At 40.7% G+C, this 22,001-nt stretch overlaps 2 protein-coding genes across 3 annotated transcripts in view; both read right to left on the reverse strand.

Moving 5' to 3' along the window:
* Positions 1-11,818: 11,818 nt before the first annotated feature.
* On the reverse strand, positions 11,819-17,150 carry opn8c (opsin 8, group member c). The gene is made up of 4 exons (XM_030722451.1): positions 17,048-17,150; positions 16,001-16,294; positions 15,356-15,687; positions 11,819-12,322 (listed from the first exon to the last, which is right to left on the reverse strand). Exons 1-4 carry the CDS (start codon positions 17,148-17,150, stop codon positions 11,819-11,821), a joined length of 1,233 nt encoding a protein of 410 aa, XP_030578311.1.
* A 2,693-nt stretch (positions 17,151-19,843) lies between these two features.
* ppp2r5a (protein phosphatase 2, regulatory subunit B', alpha isoform) overlaps positions 19,844-22,001 on the reverse strand; it is a 56,794-nt gene continuing 54,636 nt past the window's right edge. For both annotated transcript variants that reach the window (XM_030720992.1, XM_030720991.1), the window contains exon 13: positions 19,844-21,944. In XM_030720992.1, the coding sequence (XP_030576852.1) occupies positions 21,698-21,944 (247 nt within the window). In that variant the 3' untranslated portion in view covers positions 19,844-21,697. The remainder of the gene's footprint in view (positions 21,945-22,001) is intronic.

The raw sequence follows: 22,001 nt of genomic DNA on the forward strand, positions 1-22,001 counted from the left end.
GTGATTCAGGGTCACCTGATCCAGCCCTAACTATAAGCTTGATCATAAAGGAAAGTTTTAAGCCTAATCTTAAAAATAGAGAGGGTGTCTGTCTCCCGATTCCAAGCTGGAAGCTGGTTCCACAGAAGAGGCGCCTGAAAGCTGAAGGCTCTGCCTCCCATTCTACTCTTAAGTATCCTAGGAACCACAAGTAAGCCAGCAGTCTGAGAGCGAAGTGCTCTGTTGGGGTGATATGGTACTATCAGGTCTTTGAGATAAGATGGTGCCTGATTATTCAAGACCTTGTATGTGAGGAGAAGGATTTTAAATTCTATTCTAGATTTAACAGGGAGCCAATGAAGAGAAGCCAATATGGGAGAAATCTGCTGTCTCTTCTAGTCCCTGTCAGTACTCTAGCTGCAGCATTTTGGATCAGCTGAAGGCTTTTCAGGGAGCTTTTAGGACAGCCTGATAATAATGAATTACAATAGTCCAGCCTAGAAGTAATAAATGCATGAATTAGCTTTTCAGCATCACTCTGAGAAAGGATGTTTCTAATTTTAGAAATATTGCACAAATGCAAAAAAGCGGTCCTACATATTTGTTTAATATGTGCATTGAAGGACATATCCTGGTCAAAAATGACTCCAAGATTTCTCACAGTGTTACTGGAGGCCAAAGTAATGCCATCCAGAGTAAGTATCTGGTTTGACACCATGTTTCTAAGATTTGTGGGGCCGAGTACAAGAATTTCAGGTGCCGTTTACACGAAGCCGTTTTCACTGGAAACGGTGTCGTTTTGATGCGTTTCAGCCTTTCGTTTACACGATGGCGTTTCAGAAACGATCCGCGTTTACACGAGGACATGTGAAACGATGAAAACGATGTAGTTCCCATGCCAGGCCACAAGTTGGCGTTGGTTTTCTCTTTGCAAAGTTTGTTTACGCAAGACGCGCATGCGTGGAGTGACACAGTAGGTAGTGCGGCAAATTGTTCATTACTTACAAAACGGCCAATGTGAGAGGTTTTGTGTGGACCGATGATGAGGTTGGATCGCTGCTGCACACAACGCTGAATTACAAACCGGTAAAAACACAGGAAAAGCATAAGAAGCACTCGTGAATCCGCGAGTACTGTTTATCAGTTTGCGCGTGCGCGAAAAACTGGCCGTCGCAACCATAGTGCGCATGTGCGAGTCGAGCGTTTTCAAATCACCCCGGTTTCAAGTGTTTACACGAAAACGCAAGCCGGTGCGTTTCTGAAACGCTCCACTCTGGACCCCGTTTCTGAAACACATCGTTTTCACTCTGTTGTCGTGTAAACAGAAGGGCGAAACGCATCAAAACGACACCGTTGTCGTGTAAACGCAAGGCCGAAACGCATCAAAACGACACCGTTTCAAAATGAAAACGGTCTCGTGTAAACGGCACCTCAGTTTTATCTGAATTTAGAAGCAGGAAATTAGAGGTCATCCAGGCCTTAATGTCTTTAAGACATTCCTGCAGTTTAACTAATTGATGTGTGTCATCTGGCTTCATTGATAGGTAAAGCTGAGTATCATCTGCATAACAATGAAAATTGATGCAGTGCTTTCTAATAATACTGCCTAAGGGAAGCATGTATAATGTAAATAAAAGGCCCCATCTTATCTAAAAGATCTCATACTATCACCCCAGCAGAGTACTTCACTCTCAGACTGCTGGCTTATTTGTGGTTCCTAGGATACTTATAAGCTTTCAGAGACAGCTTCCTTACATGTCCCTCTTCTGTGGATCCAGCTCCCAGTTTGGATGGACACCCTCTCTATTTTTAAGATTAGGCTTAAAACTTTTTGTTTGATAAAGCTTATAGTTAGGGCTGGATCAGGTGACCCTGAACCATCCCTTAGTTATGCTGCTATAGGCCTAGGCTGTTGGGGGAGTTCCCATGATGCACTGAGTGTTTCTTTTTCACTCACCTCTTTTCACATTATGTTTATACACCACCCTGCATTTAATTATTAGTTATTAATCTGTGGCTCTCTTCCACAGCATGTCGTTTGTCCTGTCTCAGCCTGTCCCTCCCTGAGCCTGGTTCTGCTGGAGGTTTCTTCCTGTTAAAAGGGAGTTTTTCCTTCCCACTGTTGCCAAGTGCTTGCTCATAGGGGGTCGTTTTGATTGTTGGGGTTTTCCCTAGTATTGTATGGTCTTTACCTTACAATATAAAGCGCCTTGAGGCAACTGTTTGTTGTGATTTGGTGGTATATAAATGAAACTGAACTGAATTGGCTAGGAACTCCGTGTTGTAGCCTCCATTCTATAGTTATGGCTGCCTGGATCTTGATTTTATTGAAGCAAAGTGAGCATATTTGGATGTGAGGTTGGAGTGTGAAGTTATGAGCCAAAGCTAGCAAGCATGGACTGAATGGATGCAACACACAGACACTTGCTAGTTCATGCTAAGTAACAAACAAATAAGATATGAGAATTTCACTCACCAAAACAGCAGCACAGACTGCTCGAACAGGAATTTAATCCAGTTAAGTTCACATCAAGCCATATTATTGATCAGATAATTATTTATCAGCTTGAATAACCTGAGGTGAAGCCTAGTTGCCACCCTGTTGTGACTGAAAACACACATTCAAAGCATGGATTAGAGAAAACACAGAATTCTTGCTTTTTCTAAAGTCAAGATGTATGCTGTACAATCAAAGAACAAAATTACGACAAGATTCATATCCATGATAAGTGTATGTAAACTCTGACCACAACTCTACATTTCAATCCAATAAACATTCACAAAACAGTTAACATTTTGTCTATATAAATCAATGAGTAATTGAATATTTAAAAATCATGACCATCCCTGTTATATACAAAATCATGTCATATTTGGAGCTGAGGAATTTTTGGGGATCATAATCAGATAAGCAAAGAAATAAGATCAGACTGAGAAAACAGTTCACCAGAAAAAGAAGGTGAAAAGCTGTTCTTACCTGATTTCCATATTTCACAGATGAAAACAAAACAAACTTAAAATAATTCTCTTGGGAAACTTTTTTTCTTACTTGACAGAAAACATAAAGTTTTTGTGGAACAGAAAATGATTCACCAGAAAAAAAAAAATGTTTTTGCTTGTCTTTCAGAGCTTTGGTTTTTAACCTGTGGTTTTTGTGGTTATTTGCAGAGCCAGTCTCTTTATCTTTAAAATACACTTCAATGTGGCAGAGAAATCTGTTTTTCAGTGTGTAACAAATGTCATTTTTCTGAGAGAGCTCCACTTACTGTAAAAATCCCCTTAGCTCAGGTGGTATTGTTATGAGACAGATGTTATTTTGCAGAGGAAGAAATGAGTATCAGGATGCCTTAAATATCTTTTTCAAAAAATTTCTAATCTGGTCAGTTACAGAAAATTTGACATTTAAAAACTTTTTCCATTGTGGTATATAATTCTAAGCACTTATTTCCTTCATTATCTTTGAAAAACGCAATGAATGTTGTTCTTTGTCTATCATTTAACTTGTGCATTAAAATAGCCAAACTAATCTTGCTGGTACAAAATATGCCAACAGCTCAGTTCATGTTTACTTTCTCTTTTCAGTTTGACCTCACTCAGCACTGAAATCTCAAAGCTTTCTACTGTGGGTCACAGAGTGAAAACTCACAATTGTATCGAGACATTCGGGGGTCTTTGTTACACCTGTCCTGCGACAAAGCATGGGAATCACCAGTAATTTATCAGCAGGGAGACAATCAAACAAATAAACAGGACCTTTGCCTTGCTGTTAAAAATTTGAGTTGGCGCTGATCCTGGAGAACTCTGTTTAGTCTTGTTTGGAAAAGTTTCCAAGTAGTTGTCAAAAGCTCAGCATGGGGGCAATTCAGAGGAGGCCTCTGTTTTCATGACTGGTTTGATCTTTCCTGTCTGCTGGCAGTGATTGGCTCATTCTAGGAATGCACTGCAGTTTTTCATTTTGCAAGTGCTGCTGTATCCTTTAAGACATCTACATTTGAATTTTTATTAGGTGTAAGAAAAGTAAAGTTAATTTTTTTTAAAAAAGTATTGCAGAGATGAATGTTTGAACACACTGGGGGCTGGTGTGAAGATGCTGAAAAGACGGCCTGAATGCAGAATTCAGTGGGAAACTGGAATGCACATAAAAAGGGGGCCTTTATTGGCTGATAAAATAAAACACAAACAGGAGAAATAGTGGGACACATGAACCATAAACAGAAACTGACAGAGACAAATGGGAAGACAGGACTATACACAGCAATCAAGCATTATATGTCCACCTGCCTAATATTGTGTTGGTCCCCTTTCTACTAAACCCCTGAACATATGCTATGGTATCTGGCACCAAGATGTTAGCAACAAATCCTTTAAGTTCTTTAAGTTGCGAGGTGGGGCCTCCATTGATCTGATTTGTTTGTCCAGCACATCCCATGGATGCTCAGGTAAGTCAACACCTCACACATGTTGTTGTGCTCCTCAAACCATTCCTGAACCATTTTTGCTTTGTGGCAGGGCGCACTATCCTGCTGAAAGACGCCACAGCCATCAGAGAATACTGTTTCCATGAAAGGGTGTACATGGTCTGCAATAGCCTTTAGGTAGGTGGTGCGTGTCAAAGTAACATCCACATGAATGGCAGGACCCAAGGTTTCCTAGCATCTCCACTGGCTTGCCTTCTGGTGCATCTTATTGTTAGGTGTTATCCAGGTAAACGACACACACACACACACACACACACACACACACACACGGCCAGCTGCGTGATGTAAAAGAAAATGTGATTCATCAGACCAGGCCACCTTTTTCCATTGCTCCATGGTCCAGTTCTGATGCTCATGTGCCCATTGTTGGTGCTTTCAGCAGGTGACAGGGGGTCACCATGGGCATCCTGACTGGTCTGCGGCCATACAGCCCCATACACAACAAAGTCATGAAAATGCATGTGGACAACAAGTGAAAGTATAAATAGAGCAAACTGATAAACTGAAACAGCCTGTAACTCAATATACAAAAGGTAATGTATATAACTTTAGGATAATTATATTTTATTGAATCGTATAGCAATATATAATTATGTGCACAACCTTACATGTATGTTTTTCTTTTTTTGGTTGATAGGCACTGATGATCACATGATCATGATTAGATGTGGGCGTGTATATATATATATATATATATAGTGTGTTTCCTGTAATGTCCTCTGTCTGAAAAAGGGCAGTTGTGCCCGAAACTTCACATTGTGGTAATTGTATTAAAATCATTCAGGAGAATTCTCTGTTGTGCGATTCTACTTTTCTTTTTCATCAGTGGCCACACATAACCCTGTCACAGGTTCACCACTTCTCACAGCTATTGACTACTGCAGAACAAGGATGGCCCACAAGAGCTCCAGTTTTGGAGATACCCTGACCCAGTTGTCTAGCTATCACAATTTGGCTCCTGTTAAACTTGCTCAAATCCTCACGCTTTCCTCACCCATTCTTCCTGCTTCTAACGCGTCAACTTTGAGGACAAAATGTTCACTTGCTCCCTAATATATCCCACCCACTAACAGTGCGTGATCGATAGATAATCAGCACTTGATCAGTGTGCACACACGCACAATAGTGAAACTAAACCAAAACAAGGTACAGAAAACTATTAAAGCAAAATGGATAATATTCATTCATTTTCTTAAATGTTTATCCAATCCAAGGTCACAGGAGGGCTGGAGTCTGCTCCAGCTGTCATAAGGGTACACCTTAGACAGGTCATCAATCAATCACAGGGCTAACACAGAGATGATAATCATTCACAATCACATTCACACTTATGGCCAATTTACAATTACCAGTCAACCTAACAAGTAGTCGTTTGACTGTGGGAGGAAGCTGTGGTACCTGGAGAGAACCAGGAATGAGAAAAGCATGCAAACTTCACACAGAAACGTCCCAGCTAGCCAGAGGATTCAAAACCAGGACCTTGTTGCTGTGAGGCGACAGCGTTAACCACAGCATCATGAAGCAAATGATTAACACTGAGGCGTAATGACACTAAATATCAAGATAGAGAGAGGGGAACAGAAGACATGAAGAAACACAACAAAATTAACAAATATAACGAAACATACACAGGAAATAATTACACAAAGCTGGGATCGTGACAGCATTTAACAGCATTTTCTTTCAAGTGTTTGTTGCTGTTGTAAAAATTCCTGATGAAGCCCCACAAATTTAAACAGGGAGATGCAATTAAGCTCTCCCGCTGATTTGGATGATGGAGGAAACAGTGCGTTGCTTTGTGGCTCATCAATGCAGCCTACTGTCAAGAGAGGTTACATCATGGCCAGCACATTAACAAAGACTGACTGCACATTTCACTGCTCATCTTTAAAGACCTTTGATGGGACCTTTGATAGAAACAGTGTCCACACCCAGGAATTTGGTCCTTTGATACACCAAAACAGAAATGTTGCTCTCTTGGTCACGTTCATTCTGTTGAATTTTCCTGTGTGTGTGTGTGTGTGTGTGTGTGTGTGTGTGTGTGTGTGTGTGTGTGTGTGTGTGTGTGTGTGTGTGTGTGTGTGTGTGTGTGTGTGTGTGTGTGTGTGAGAGAGAGAGAGAGACTTCTTGTTTTGTGGGTGTTAACCCAGGCAAACTCTTTGGAGGTCCACACAAACATCAGATGAAGCGCTTCTCAAAAGCTCAGTTAACATACCTGCAAACTGATTGTGCATGATTTCAGTAATTGTCTTTTTCATACCTGCAGTAACTGTTTTTAGAACCCTCTAAGAGACGGGAACAAGCTGTAAACAGCAAACAGTTGCTCATTTACACTGGAAGGTCAACCTTGTTGATCTCCTAGTTCAATTTTTAGCCACCCCTGAGAGAAAAATATTTTTTTACCTACTATGCTGTGTTCTTCACTTTCGGTTGTTTGAAGACCATCTACCCAAAATGCAAGGCAGCACAAGTCAAAAATCTGCAGTGCAAAAAAATTCAGGTTGGTTTTAATATTAGACAAAGATAACCAGAGCAAATTCAAAATGCAGTTTTTAAGTGGTGATTTCATTTATTAAGGGGAAAAAAGCTATCCAAACTTACCCGGCCCTGTGTGAAACAGTGATTGCTCCTGTTGTTAAATCATGAATTAAATGTGATTAAACAATTATATTTTTTGGATAGCTGATTTTCAATTTCACTAGCCACACCCAGGCCTGATTATTCCCAGACTGAATCAAGAAATCACTTAAATAGAACCTGTTCGACAAAGTAAAGTATCTCAGTTTAAATATTTGATATGTTCTTCATATTCTATTGTGAATAAAATGTGGGTTTATGAGATTTGCAAATCATTGCATTCTGTTTTTATTTACATTTTACACAGAAAGTCCAAAAGTCCTAACTAAAAACTATTTTGGAATTCAATTCAATAACTTCATTTTTATCTGAATTTAAAAGCAGGAAATTAGAGGTCATCCAGACCTTTATGTCTTTAAGGTATTCCTGCAGTTTAACTAATTGATGTGTGTTATCTGATTTCTTGTAGAGATAAAGCTCGGTATCATATGCTTAACAGTGAAATTGTATGCAATGCTTTCTAATAATACTGCCTAAGAGGAGCATTTATAGTGTAACTAAAATTGGCCCTAGCACAGAACCCTGTGGAACTCCATTATTAACCTTAGTGTGTGAAGAAGACTCCCCATTTATATGAACAAATTGGAGTCTGTTAGATAAATATGATTCAAACAACTGTAGTGCAGTACCTTTAATACCTATGGCATGCTCTAATCCAGGGATCCTCACATCCAGGCCTCGAGAGCCGGTGTCCTGCAGCTTTTAGATGTGTCCCTGATCCAACACACCAGAATCAAATGGCTGAATTACCTCCTCAGTATGCAGTCAAGTTTTCCAGAGTCCTGCTACTGACTTCTATATTTGACTCAGGTGTGTTGAAGCAGAGACACATCTAAAACCTGCAGGACACCGGCTCTCGAGGCCTGGAGTTGAAGAGCCCTGGTCTAGACAATGATAGAGACTTGGAAGGAGCTCTGAGAGGAGATGGGGATGAGGTGGGTTGCAGGAATGAGTAAAATATGCTGAGCAGATGCGGAATGGCTCAAAGAAGGCAGGCAGAAAGATGATTGGACTAAAAGTAATGAAATCAGCATTGAGTTTGACAGTGTGGGAAAGTGGAAGTGATGTAAGAAATAGAAAAGTAGCCAAACACCTGGGAAAGTAGGCTGATGAGTGATTACAGCCAGAGGTGGGAAGTAACGAAGTACAAATACTTCGTTACTGTACTTAAGTAGATTTTTCAGGTATCTGTACTTTACTTAAGTATTTATTTTTCTGCCTACTTTTTACTTTTACTCCCTACATTTTTATACAAGTATCAGTACTTTCTACTTCTTACATTTTCAAACAGACTCGTTACTTTTTAACGTCAGAGAGAAGTTTGCATTTCCGGTCAGTGCGCCTTCAAACATCAAACGATCTGAGCCTAAACGGAGGAATAATAACATATAAGAGACAATCGTACTGGTGTATCCTCCATCACCGGGGCTTATCTCGTACAAAGGGATTAAATACGCAAACCCATATAAGTAATGTATCATTTATAGCGCTATAATCGGGCCGGACCGAGTCCGTAAGTTGCGCTGCGGCACATAAACAGCTTAGCTAGCGCTACTGAAGAGGAGCGAGCATGAAGGGAGTAACGTGTGGCAGGTAAATGCAACGTTTCTAAATGCTCAACAAATATCAGCAAACACACAAAGTGTGTGCAGTTTGTTACACAGCTAGCTAAAAGAAGAGCTGCTGTATTTCAGGGAGAGCAAAGAGAGAAGTTCACTCAGAGATGGAGAAAGAGGACAGGAGAGGAAGAAGAGAGGTTAGATTTAAAGGTAAGGACTGGAAAATAAACTGAATTACGCTGACGTTGTGTAATTCAAAGATTCTATGAAAATGCTGCAGTTTAGTGTTTAATAAATAGGTTAGTTTGTTGTACTGTATTTACAGTAAAGCTCTGTGTTGGACTGGAGCGCAGTGTTTGTGTTCATGGTCAGAATTACAGGTTACATCAGTGCAGCAGAGATGAGTTTGAATCAAAGCTGCTGATGCTGAGATTCATTCACTGAATCCAACATTTCTACAGCCTGTATGCTGTCAGTGTAGGGGATGGAGATCAGCTCAGATAGCTGTGAAATACTGGGTTACATCTTTGTGAGTTCAGTTCATCCACACAGAGCAGTAAACCTCAGAGCAGCAGCAGCAGCAGGTCAGCTGATCACAGCCTGCACACCAACATCATTTACTGCAGCTCACAATAGAAAGCTGTGATTCTTCTCCCCATGCAGAGCCACTACAGCTGATCTTAGGGTTCCTCCACCTTCTGAATCCCACTGTAACCCCTGAGTATCCTCATGTTGGTGTTTAGGTGGAGGCACAGTCACCCTCTACTATGGAGGACACAGAGAACAGAGCTGTGTTTAAATTCCCTTTCACAGTTTGTGTCCTACATAACAGATTCAAGCTGAGTGCATTCATTAGAATTAAAATTTAGATTGGAATAACATTTGTATTCTCATGTACTATTTTATATTATTACAATAATATATAATGAGGTTCGGTTTGTTTTACACAAAAATAGCAGGTAGAAACATCCTCCAAAGAACTACTTTTACTTTCTTACTTTGAGTACATTTCAGAGCCTGTACTTTTTTACTTTTACTTAAGTAGAGAAGTTGAACCAGTACTTAGACTTTTACTAAAGTATTTTTTAACATAAGTACTTCTACTTCTACTTAAGTACAGAATGTCAGTACTTTTGCCACCTCTGATTACAGCTGATATTACTGAACTTAAACCAAAGCTTCATGTCAGTGATGCCCAAACTAGCAGAGCCCCCCTTTTTCTTCCAAACACCTAAACTCCAAGTTTTTTTTTTAATGCCATAAGAAGAAGCTTTCTAAGACAAATTATTCACCCACATTTCACAATTTATGAAGCTATTAAGCAGTCAAGAATGAAGAAATGAGATGAAGTCTTGCAGTTCTGCTCTGTGAAGAAATTATATTGCTTTCAATTCATGCAGCTCTTGAACCCTCAGACAGCTCCATGGACTGAATAAAAATGTGAGAATCCTGAGATGTGCTGAAAATAATTACAAGAACAACAGACTGGTTTGGAGACTTTTTCTCAGTTGAGATGGATCTGATCTTGTATTAATGTTTCTCATTAATTTCAGACCGCTCGGCCACACTTAAATATGATTGAATACGCACGATCATGAGATAATAAATTGTTAAAGAAAAGTGCGTTTATTTTAAATATGCAGCACAAGCTCACTAGTTAAGAGATGATATTCCCTAAGAGCAGCTTCACTAAAGATCATGTTTTGAATTTAGTTTTCACTGTTTCTCCATGACATCCAGGAAGTGCTCTTTGGTCTGCTCTTTACTTCTAAATAGAAGTGACTTTTGGCTCAACTTCAGTTAATAATCCCCATAATAATAATTATGGGCTATATATTGTAAGACTACCACTGTCTGGTTGAGTTCTTCCACTGGCTTTTTCCCGGTAGCTTTCTCAGCTTTCTTTCTTTGAACTCTGTTGTCTTTCTTCAACTATTCTTTTGCTAATGTTCATCCCAGCTGTCTCATTCTTTGGGTACGTGGATTTTTCCTTCCTCTGCACAGGTTTCATTTTGTTCATTTGTTTCATTTCTCGCAGGTTTTTACTCAGTTTTGTGGACCGATCAGATGCAGCTCTTTCTGCTTTTCCCCCCTCTGTTCTTGGTCACAATTTTTTGAACCAGCTTCAAAGGACACATTTAAACTTTTTTCAGAGCTTGCAGCTGTTTTTTTTTTTTTTTTAATATTATATATTATTATTATTATTATTATTTAGTTATACTGGATGCACAAAATCAATTTCCTTCAAGTTTATACAGTTAGTAGTTCATCACATTAATGACTGTCCTTTATTGTGACTGTTTGATAATTAAAACTTGTTTTGCTGTCATTCAGAGATATTCATACATTTCTGAACTGATAATGTGATTTATTTATTTTAGAAGAAAATATTTGTTTAATTTTGTGATAAATTAAATTTTTTTATGGCTCAAATCCAGCATGATCCTTCTCAACTTAAACTGGATTTTCCTAGTTGTGATGAAATTTCATAGTGTGTTCCTTTCCCCAGAACTAGGCTGTGCCTAAAAACCACAACAATAACCCACCATGCTGAGCAACAATATTACACAATGCCCCCCCCCCCCCCCCCCCCCCCCCCCCCGCCGCCAAAAAAAAGAACATGTTTTGAATTGTCTTATGAATTTATTAAAAATGAAACACTGGAATGACAAATTTACACGAAAGTTCAGCCCCTTTTAAAGACAGCTGAATTACAGTTCATCTGTAGTCTGTCAACAGTCCTTGACATGCTTTCTGTAGCCTACAAAGGTGTGTGTGTGTTTGAAATTTTAGTAACTTTTTTTTTAATACTTTTTGTCCAGCCCCCTTTTGGCACTTATTTAGTTAAATTTCGGGGTAATATGCTCACAAGAAGGCCAAGCAAACAAGCTTGTATGTGTATTTATGCCCTTCCCACTGCACACAGAGTAGCGCACGCAGTGGTCACTGCAGGGGAAACACTAGTAACAGAAAACTAAACACAATATGAGAACTGCTCGTCTCAGTGAACCTCAAATGCAACACTACGCTTTCTCAGGGCCCGGGCAGTACATCGGCCCAGTTTGACATGAGTTGGACTAATAATTGTTGAGACAGAGAGCAATTTCTCATACATTAGTGAGATGATTTTGAATTCATTTCTTAGGGACTTCTTCCTGATAGAGTTTATATAGAGACAGGAATGGAGTCCTTGTCAGGTTTATTATCCATGATGGTGGAAGCTTTCTTTGGTGTGGTCCCCCAGCAGGAATACACCAGCCTGCCGTGGTTGTTGCTGCTGTGCAATACTTCACGCTTATGTTTGCGCTTGCTTTGAGCTCCATCCTGAGACAAGCCAAACTCATTCTTTTGGTTGCAGCCTTGTTCCTGGAGCTGAATATGGATCGGGTATGGGGCCTGATGGCCCGTGGTAATGTGGACCCCAACTCTGTTGCCTCCCGTCTTGTGGTAGGATGAGAGAAGCAGGTGGCGAAGCTCCCGCTGGAAGGTTTTGTTGAAGTAGAAGTAGATGAATGGGTTGTAGATGTGGGAACTTTTGGCGAAGAGGGCGGGGAAAACAAAACCCTCCGGAGCCATGTACTGGTGCTCCTTTCGGAAAATGAAAAGGAAGGACACAATAGTGTAGGGGGCCCAGGCAACTACAAAACCCAAACTGATGCAGAAAAACATCTGGAAGAGGAAATAACAGAGTAGAGAAGATGAGTTAGTACACTGGAAACAAACCAGAAACACGATGAATCATCGATGACACACACACACACACTCGACGTGTTTCCTATGAAACGATTCCTTTTCAAGCAGCAAAGCAACGGTCATGTGGCTCAGACTGAAGTATTTTATATTCCTAGTAACAAATCTCATACAGTCATGTGAATAATGATGAGTGTCTCCAGAAAAATTGACGACATTGACTCTATTTGTAAAGCAACACGTGTTTCTTTTAAATGGAGCCACAATATTTTTGATTATTTTTACCTTCACTCCATGTTTTCCAAAACACAAGGTTCGGATGAATCAGCTTTTGTTTCTCTAATCTTTGCTGTTGTTTTCTTACACATTACTAGGAAATCATAACATAATAATACAGGGGCAACTAATTAATAATCAAACATGTAGTTATTTACACTGTTTCCCAGCAAGAAAGCTTTAAGCTCCTGGTTGGCTGGGGCCTGTCAGCGTGGAGTTTGCATGTTCTCCCTGTGCCTTCTCTCCAGATACTCCGACTTACTCAGAAAGTCCAAAGACACCCCTATTAGCTAATTAGTGATTCTAAATTGGCCACAGATGTGAGACATGTTGTGCATGCAAGACTCAACTTAGAGAGACAAGAGGCTTAAGTGTTTAGTCCTGAATTAAAACATGAAGCAGGAGGAAGAACCTCCAAGTCTCTGACAGCAGCGTTTGCGAGCGTTGTTCAAAAGCCTGTCACATACCAAGATATGCTTGAAAACTCAAAGAACAAACTTTAAATGGGATCTCTAAACACAATGAAGATGCACAGAGGGATAAATAACTGCAAAAAAAAAACCAAAAAAACTCACAAATGGAGATGCTTTCACACTGAACAGTCAGATAAGTATGAATTATGTGTACGACCTTCACAGGAAACACAGTTCAGCTCAGTATCTCAGTTTTACAGATCTTTTTAATCAGCTTTCACTCCCTTTATTTCCAAGCTTTTAGTGCAGTCACTGCATGCTAAATTTATCTCTGCTGTGTAATAGTTTCCTGCCTTTCATCCACAGTTGTTATGGTTTTTAAACAAACCATAAATATTTCCACTGTAAACATTACCATTCTAGCATGAAAGGAGGAATTAAAGAACAACCTGAGCCCCTGAAATGTAAAAATAACAAAACACCCAGAATTTGCTACTACCCCCCCCCCCCCCCCCCTTTTTTTTTTCTCTTTTTTTTTTTACTGTGATATTGTCTTTTTAACTGGGGCTTATTTGCAAAATTACTAAAATAATCTGTTCAAACATGAAGAAAATGTCTGAACAATTGATCTAAAAATATTTATGAAGGGATCTAATGCCATCTTAAACAGATGCACTGCAGCCCTGAGGTCTTCCCAGACTGGCTGGAGCTGCATGTGAGAATGCAAATATTCAATTCAGTGCAGTCGTAAAATAAACAGTCTGTACCCTGTCAGCTACCCTGCACAAAGTCCAGGTGATGTTTGACTGAGCCCATGTGAGACTGGAGCAGGTAACTGTCCGAGTGGCAGTCATGGATGTCCTGCCTCCTGCAGATAGAGGCCCTGAGGTGTTTTGCCTCTGTGCCTGTACGCTCTATTGAGGTGCCACCTCTCACCAAAACAAACTGAGGCTGCAGTCAAAGAGACAATTTGACTGAGGAAGATTCCCCAAGCATCTGTGTCCCCACCATAATAAGAGCTGGTCTATTTCTCCAAGTAGGAAGGAAAGGTGCTTCAGTGCTTTATTACCTCCTTTAGCAGAGGATATACCGGACCATCCCTTATGAAAGGAAAGGAGACATAACTGCCAAGTAGCATGTAAATGTTAACTATTAGTGTGCTTTTCATTTCATGCATACCCTGCTGCTGTGATTTTCATAGTTCATTCTCAGCCTGGTTCTGCAACAGGCCAAGAGGGACTTCTTCCTTTCCGCTGTCACCAGCTACTCTAATATTGTAAGGTCTTAACTTTACAAGAATATGCATCTTGAGGTGACTGTTGGTGCAAATTGGAGCTATGTAAATACAATTTATTAACTTGAATTGAGTTCTTATGATGTTTTATATATAAATTTAAAAAACTCTCTAATACGGATTGTTAAAATTAAGTCATGGTTCACCATAAATCAGTTTGCTTGCTGCTGTATTGCGAGCCTTCTTCTTCTTGTACTTTCAGATGCTCCCTTTGCAGGGCTGGGCAATTATTTTTCCCAGGGGTCCACATGAGAAACTGGGGCTGTTGTGGAGGGCCACAGAATAAGCTAATAAAGAGATAAAAATTAATACTGAGCAGAACTGAGTTCAGCTTAGTTTTAATTGTATCTCTAAGGAGATGCAATCAATACTACACGGATGATCCACCACAGCAGATCATCCGCCTCCATCTCGCCCTATCTCTTGCATCCTCCTCTGTCACACCAATCATCTCCATGTGTGGTCTTCCTCTTTTCCTCCTGCCTGGCAGCTGCCTATTCAATATCCTTTGCTGCATTGCCAGTCTTACAGTGTCTCCACTGGGAAAAGACACTATAAGTGGAGATGACAAGCAGCTATCTATATGATAAACATTTAATTTCACTTTATAGGCTAGTAAATATTATCTTTCCTTGACTTCATGATGATTTCCACTGACATCAAGGATCAATAATTATGAAGAGACACAGGAACTATTCTACTGTAGGTGGAATATTTCTAGTAGGTGTCTGAGGAGCACCATCTCCTCTTGCTGTGCATCATATGGTAAATTTGAGCACTGCCTCCCCTGGATTCTCCCAACATTGTCAGGAGTTTACATGCGTTTTTCCTTTTAAGTCTCAAATCAAGTTTAAGAGGAGTCGAGTCAATTCTTAAGTGACTGACGTCTCAAGTCCAAATTCATGTTGCAGGGGTGCCTATTGTCAATCTACACCACCCACAGTGTGACTGACCAGACCTGGAAAATTACATTTTCCTGTTTCAAGGTTCAATCAAGCCTGCAGAGATAATGTAGAAATTGAAGCTCACCATGGAGAGTCGCTTCTCAGCATGGCGCAGGTTGTTGCGGATCCCTCTAGCAGACAGTGAGTAGGAGAAACGGGACACCTTGTAGAGGATCCGGCACTGTGACACCACAATGAGGAAGATGGGAACCAGCGTGAAGCAGGCAAAGGAGCAGATGACATAGAAGGCATCCTTGGCGGAGGTGTGATAACCCCTCCAGGCGATGGTGCAGGACAGTCCATAAGGCTCAGGGACGTACTCGCCCCAGCCGAACAGAGGAAAGCTGGACCACACCGCAGAAACCAGCCAGATAGCACAGCACATAAGGCGGATGTTGGCTCCTTTCAGCCACACAGCTGCAGCAAAAAGGAAAAAAAATAAAAGATACAGACTGCATGATATTTGGAGTATTTTGATGATTTAATTACTTGCCAGGCATTACTTAAAGCAACTCTCATGTTTGTACACTATATAAAGCTACAAGCTGCTGCCCTATTGAGAAAACTGAAGCATGTTTGGATAATTTAGGACACCCTGCTTTCAGTCACATCCTTAAAATCTATTACTCTGCTTGTTGCACACATAGAAGGAGAAAATATCTTTATTTTTTGTGCCCTTTCACCATTAAAGTGTTTGAACTGTACCTCATAAATGAACAACGGTGCTCACCGCAAGCCAAGGTGCAGCAGGTCTTTAGGTAGCGGATGATGCTGATGGCAGCGATGGTGAACATGCCACACAGGCCAAAGATGTAACAGCCGAGGCCGTAGTAAATGCAGGTGATGTTTTCTCCCAGCCATGCGTGGCGGAAGGAGGACAGGATGGAGAGCGGGTAGAAGCAGATGCAGCAGAGGAAGTCAACCACAGCCAGGTTGACGCACAGCAGCTCCGAGCCCACCATCTTCTTCCTCCTGAGGTAACAGATCACCAGCACCAGCCCATTGCCCAAGACAGAGAGCAGAGCTACACAGGGGAGAAGATCAGAAGTAAACAGCTGCATTAATTTAGTATTTGGCCTCTTGGAACCAGTACCACATTTTTTCCAAGCAAATACACTCCGGTTTGAACCGTCTCACTCTCAGGAGTCCTCTCTACCTGCCTCTCTCAATTTACTCGTGTACTCTGTCTCATCGTGTTTCTTAATTTACCATTCTTTGTCACAACAAACAAACTACCTTTACCTTCAACCAGTCTCCAAAATTTGTGTCTGCTTTTTAGGAGCTCATTTTTAGGTCCTATGGATCAAGAGACACCATGCAGAATCACTGGATTATTGATCTGGCATCACACAAGGAAAGAGGACATGCATTTATATGAGTGGCAATACTATGCAAGTTATACCATTACTTATAATTATTGCTACTGGCACACACACCTTTAGCACTCCTACTCAAGTGTAACTGATACAATGACTGACTGAGCCCTGCAGGAAAATAAAAGTAAAATATTAGAGGAGAGTAATGAAAAGGAAAATTAAATTATTTAAATTGGTCTGTGAAGTTTAATTTTAAATGTAGTCCACATTGAAGCAGTTTTTACAACTTAAAAGGAAAAAGTTTAATTTGCACACGAACCTTGCAAGAAATATACTTCTGTGTTTAGTTTGGTTTAATTTATTAAGTGTTTGGCCAAAGTGGCCCCTGGCTCTTCAACGTCAAAGTCTCAACACTGTTTTCAGGTAAGATAGAAATGGAGAGAGCAGATAAATGACCATACCGATGCAGAGGATGGTCAATCCCACACCTATGTCAGCAGCTGGGGTCAGTTTGGAGGTGAAGGCAGAGGTGGTCCGGTTTTCATCATAGAAGTTCAGAGGCATTGGTCGCTGCTGGTGGTGTTGCTGATGCTGCAGCGGCTGAAATCTGGTCCTGTCTGTCAAAAGCAGATGAGGCTGACTTTCTTTTATGCACAGGGGTGCTGTCGCCATGGTAACTCAAGTGTGTGATGCCCGTTAGATACATGGAGGGTGGGATGCGATCCAGGAGGGTTATGCATAGGGATGTCATAAGGACTTCGGTTTAACTTGCAAAGAAACACAATAACTGCATAAATGCAAGATAAGTATCCATTTCTAGCTGTCTAACCTCTGTGGTCTAAGAGCTTATTTTATTTTGAATCTTCTAATATTATGGTTCCTCAAAATTTTTGTTATTTTTATTGACTTTTTTTGTTTTACCAATTGCTGCATCTGTAACAAAATACCCCCCCCCCCCCCCCCCCCCAATAAAAACACAACAAACAATATATGAAAGAGAAGAATACAACAAACACACACATACTCTTGTTCCATTGCTCATGTATGTGAGTGCGTTTGTCATGAAACGTACTTGATAAAGACGGTGAGAAGCTGCAACAACCCCCAAAGCCAGAGATAGACCCCAACTCCTCCTGAGCACTGAAGACCTGAAACCACACCCCGATGACAACTGCGTGCCCAACCCCAGAGAAGGAGGAGGGAGGTCCCAGTCGGGGTTCGCACGGTCAAAGGGCAACAGCCCCAGAGAACCAGCGACAACTGGCAGCCGCCCCTGCCAGAGGCCGGTCATCACCCAGCCTCGTGCCCCAGAAGCATCTCAGCTGCTTTTCTATTTGGCTCAGCAGGCATTCACTTACAGTTCACCTTTTTGAGCGGCGTGTTCATTTTTGTAAACTAAAGCCAGTCAAAATGTCTATGTCAGATGGAGGGAGGAGAGATAAGAGTGATGTCACGGTTCTGTGTTCATCTTTTATATTCAGTCTATGAGGGGGACTTGGAGGTAGCGGGGACAAGTAGACACGTCATCAGACGCTGCTGTGTGGTAACTAAAGCTAAGATATGTGTATGGGTGAGGGGCCGATCTGCTGGGAGTTTCCCACACAACCATCTCTAGAGTTTACGGAGAATGGTGCCAGGGAAAACATTCGTTACAACCAAGAGCATCTCTGGATGCACAGCACATCAAACGTTGAAGCAGATGAGCCACAGCAGCAGAAGACCACACCGGGTGCCACTCCTGTCAACCAAAGTCAAGAAACTGAACTACAGTTCACACGAGCTCATCAAAATTGGACAACAGAAGATTGGATCAACACTGCCTGGTCTGATGAGTCTCAGTTTCTGCTGTGACATTCAGATGGTAGTCAGAATTTAGTGTAAACAGTATGACAGCATGGATCCATCCTACCTTGTATCAAATGTTTAGGCTGTTGGTGGTGGTGTAATGGTGTGGGAGGTTTTCTTGGCACACTTTGGAGCCCTTAGTACCAACAGAGCATTGTTTCAGTGCCACAGCCTTTCCAAGTATTGCTGCTGACCATGTCAATCCCTTTATGACCACAGTGTAGTGTACCCAACTTCTGATGGCTGATTCACAAATCAGTTCAAATCATCTCAAACTGGTTTCTTGAAATAACAGCGAGTTTAGTTTACTGCACTCAAATAGTCACCAGATCTCAATCCAACAGAGCACCTTTGGAATGTGGTGGAAAGCAGATTCAAATCATGGATATGCTGTCAACAAATGTGCAGCAAGTGTGTGATGTTATTATGTCAATATGAGTCAAAATCTCAGAGGAATGTTTCCAGCACCTTGTTGAATCGGTGCCATGAAGAACTAAGGCAGCTCTGACATCAAAACGGGGCAATGATGGTCTGTCCTTAATGCTTTCATGCATGAATTATGAGAACCTAATTATGAGTGTTTTTAGTCCTTTAGGCATAAAGAAAACAATGCAATTGAAATTTTAATATATTTTTACAAACATGTCCACTCAAACTGGACACCATGCATTTGACCTTTGAACCAGAGAAATATGCATTTAACAGACCAGTAACAGAAAGTGATATTGCATCCTCAGATCAACTGTCACTATTGCTAGCAGTGACTAATCCTGATCCTGTTTATTACATTAAACGAACATATAAAACTAACAAAAACTTCCCATGACTGGCCAGTAGGTGGCAGTGTATGGGATGGTGCACAAGCATCCACTGTGCTGGCTATTTGCAACTGTAACAACACAACATGTGCATATACAATAGAACAGCTTTTGAGTAGCTGTCCACTGGAAGGGTGAAAACCACGCTGCTTTGCAGGGTTGAGTTGTGACTTCAAGAAATTATTTTTTCAGAAAAACATTTTTCTGTGTTTCACTACGCTTTGGGTACTTCACTAACGTATCATGACGGTTGTAATTAAACTCATAACACTTTCAGATTCCTTTAAAATAGACCGCAGCAGGTTTAAAATAAACCTCACAGATTTCAGGACAACTTGGCACTAAAAACCAAGTGTTTAACATCTTTATATTTCAGACAATTTAACTAGATCTGAAAATACTTAATCTTATGCTAAATATTTTCACTCCTGTGCTCCACAATATGAAGCATAACACTCATTACTGTGACCCAGGAGCGGTTTGCTTATGATAGACAGAGGCACCATCTGCTGACATCTGTGAAGAACTGCAGGTCACCACAATATTTAAAGGGAAAAAAAAAAAATAAAAAAAAAAGAGACTGGAGACATTGAGTAGAAAGATAAAGTCGACTTTATTTGATGGTGAAACCTAAACAGATCTGTGATTACAAAACAGGCTCCCCATGTAGTTTCTTTAAATGTCACAGAGGCTGGAATGCTGTACTGACAGAAAGGCATCAGAAAGACTGGACCTAAAATATAAAGCTTGAAAACTACGAGCCTCAGAGGGAAAACCGTTCAGTCGAACAAGAAACGCTCTCACCAGTTGTTCCTATGATCCAATGACACACTAGGTTAATGAAGACGATCATCAGTTCCAACATCAGAAACCGGAGAACAAAAGCAAACGTAACTTTATGAAGTCTGTAGAAGAGAAACAGTGAAGAGGCGTTGATGGTAAAGACTGGGTTTTCTTTGTTTCACTGTCACAAAGGGCCTCGTTTGGTTATGAAATAAAAATGCATGGTTACACAAAAGCCTTCTGTGCATCAAATGCCTCAGACATGTGGAAGTCTTTGCTCTGACTGCACTTTTCTCAGACCACAGAAACATTATGCTGTACATTACATCAAAAACCGAGTGGCATTTCCCTTTAAGTAGCCTCCGAGCTAACATATACACATAAACCCAGGCGACAAATATACACTCAAGCGCATCCTGCATCCTATCATAATCCAGCTGCAAAAAAGGGAAGGGGAAAAAAAAACAATCCAAAAATATTCGGCTTATCGATACTCTGGAAAAATATAGCACTGTAGGTCTTGTGTGTTTAAATCCACTTCAAAAAAAAAAAAGGAACAGTTCAGCAGTTTGGGAAATATCTCAGAGGTGAAGATCGTCTGGGATGAGTAGCCTGAAGTTAATAAAGTTCACCCACCAGCATCTCCAGCTCCTCTAACACTGAGTGTCTGCATGGATTAAACAAACTGTATCTCATTTTAATTTTTAAGCTTTGGAGGTGCTGTTTGGGTAGATTTCATTTCTCAGGATAGAGACAGGCTAGCTTCTTCCCATTCATCACATATATTCCCTCCCACCCCCTCCCAAAAATGCTGAACTCCTCCTTTAAAACTCCACTTATTAAGAAAAATATTTCCTTTTTTGAGAAGTCCTCTTTCACAATACTTTAGTGTACATAATTTTTATAAACAGCTGTGTTTTTAAATCAGTATCACCCAGATGAATGTATTTTTACCAACACCTGAAACACAAAAACAGTCTCACAAATATGACAGATAACTCTCCATGTTAATTAAATCCATAGTCTCAGGTAGAGTCGTTTACGCACTTTGCATCTGGGATTAATATCTTTACCCATTTCGGCCATCTTTAAAAGGAAGTGGCTGTCTTCTAACCTCCTCACTGAAGTGATTTCCTGTATCATAACTCACACTACATGTCTATTTTTGTGTCTGGTCCCAAACACTCCCAAAAAAAAGAAAAGGAAAAAAAAAAAGAGCCGTTGTCTTAAGTATTGGCAGCAATGAGGAAAAGCAAATTAAAAATAGACATCTTTAAATAGCTGTTCAACTCTTCTAAGTGCAGCACAATCGGAAACATTGAATTCAAGTCATCGTTATCTCCTCCTCCCCTCTCCGCGTATCATATAACGAATATAACGAAAAGAATCATTTTCAGTTAAGAAACTAAATGTGAAAGGATAAATCTTTGATCAGACAAATAAACAGTTTACCGCAGCCACACTGTAACATCCAAAAATAGTCTTAAGTTGAAATATAGATTTATTTTTTTCCTGCCAAAGAAATGCTGGCGTTCTAAGTCACTCTAAGTAGATTTTAATATACTGTTGAGGTGTGATTTGTGTCTTTACGTCTCTGTTAATCCTCCCCCGACAGTCCTGAACGCAGCGTCAAACCGTTACAGAGTAAAACACTGACATCCGGTGTCATTTGGCACATGGGGTGCTCTCGCTGGCGGCCACAGTGACGTCAGGATCTTGGTCGTTTGCGGTGACGGCAGCGGGGCTCCTGTCCTGATTCTCACTGTTATTACTGTTATTGTTGTTGTTGTTGTTGTTGTTTTGGACACTTGGGAGCCCGTGGCTGTTGTTCTGGACCAGTGGCTTGTTGCTGAGCTTCAGCTCCTCCAGATTCTTCCACAGCTCTTCTCTCTCCTGCTCCTTCTTCTTTTCCCTGGGAAAATAATCACATTATTATTTTTTTAAAAAATACACCAGAAACATGACGGAA

Source organism: Archocentrus centrarchus, chromosome 24, assembly GCF_007364275.1.
Source record: "Archocentrus centrarchus isolate MPI-CPG fArcCen1 chromosome 24, fArcCen1, whole genome shotgun sequence".
Classification (NCBI taxonomy): domain Eukaryota; kingdom Metazoa; phylum Chordata; class Actinopteri; order Cichliformes; family Cichlidae; genus Archocentrus; species Archocentrus centrarchus.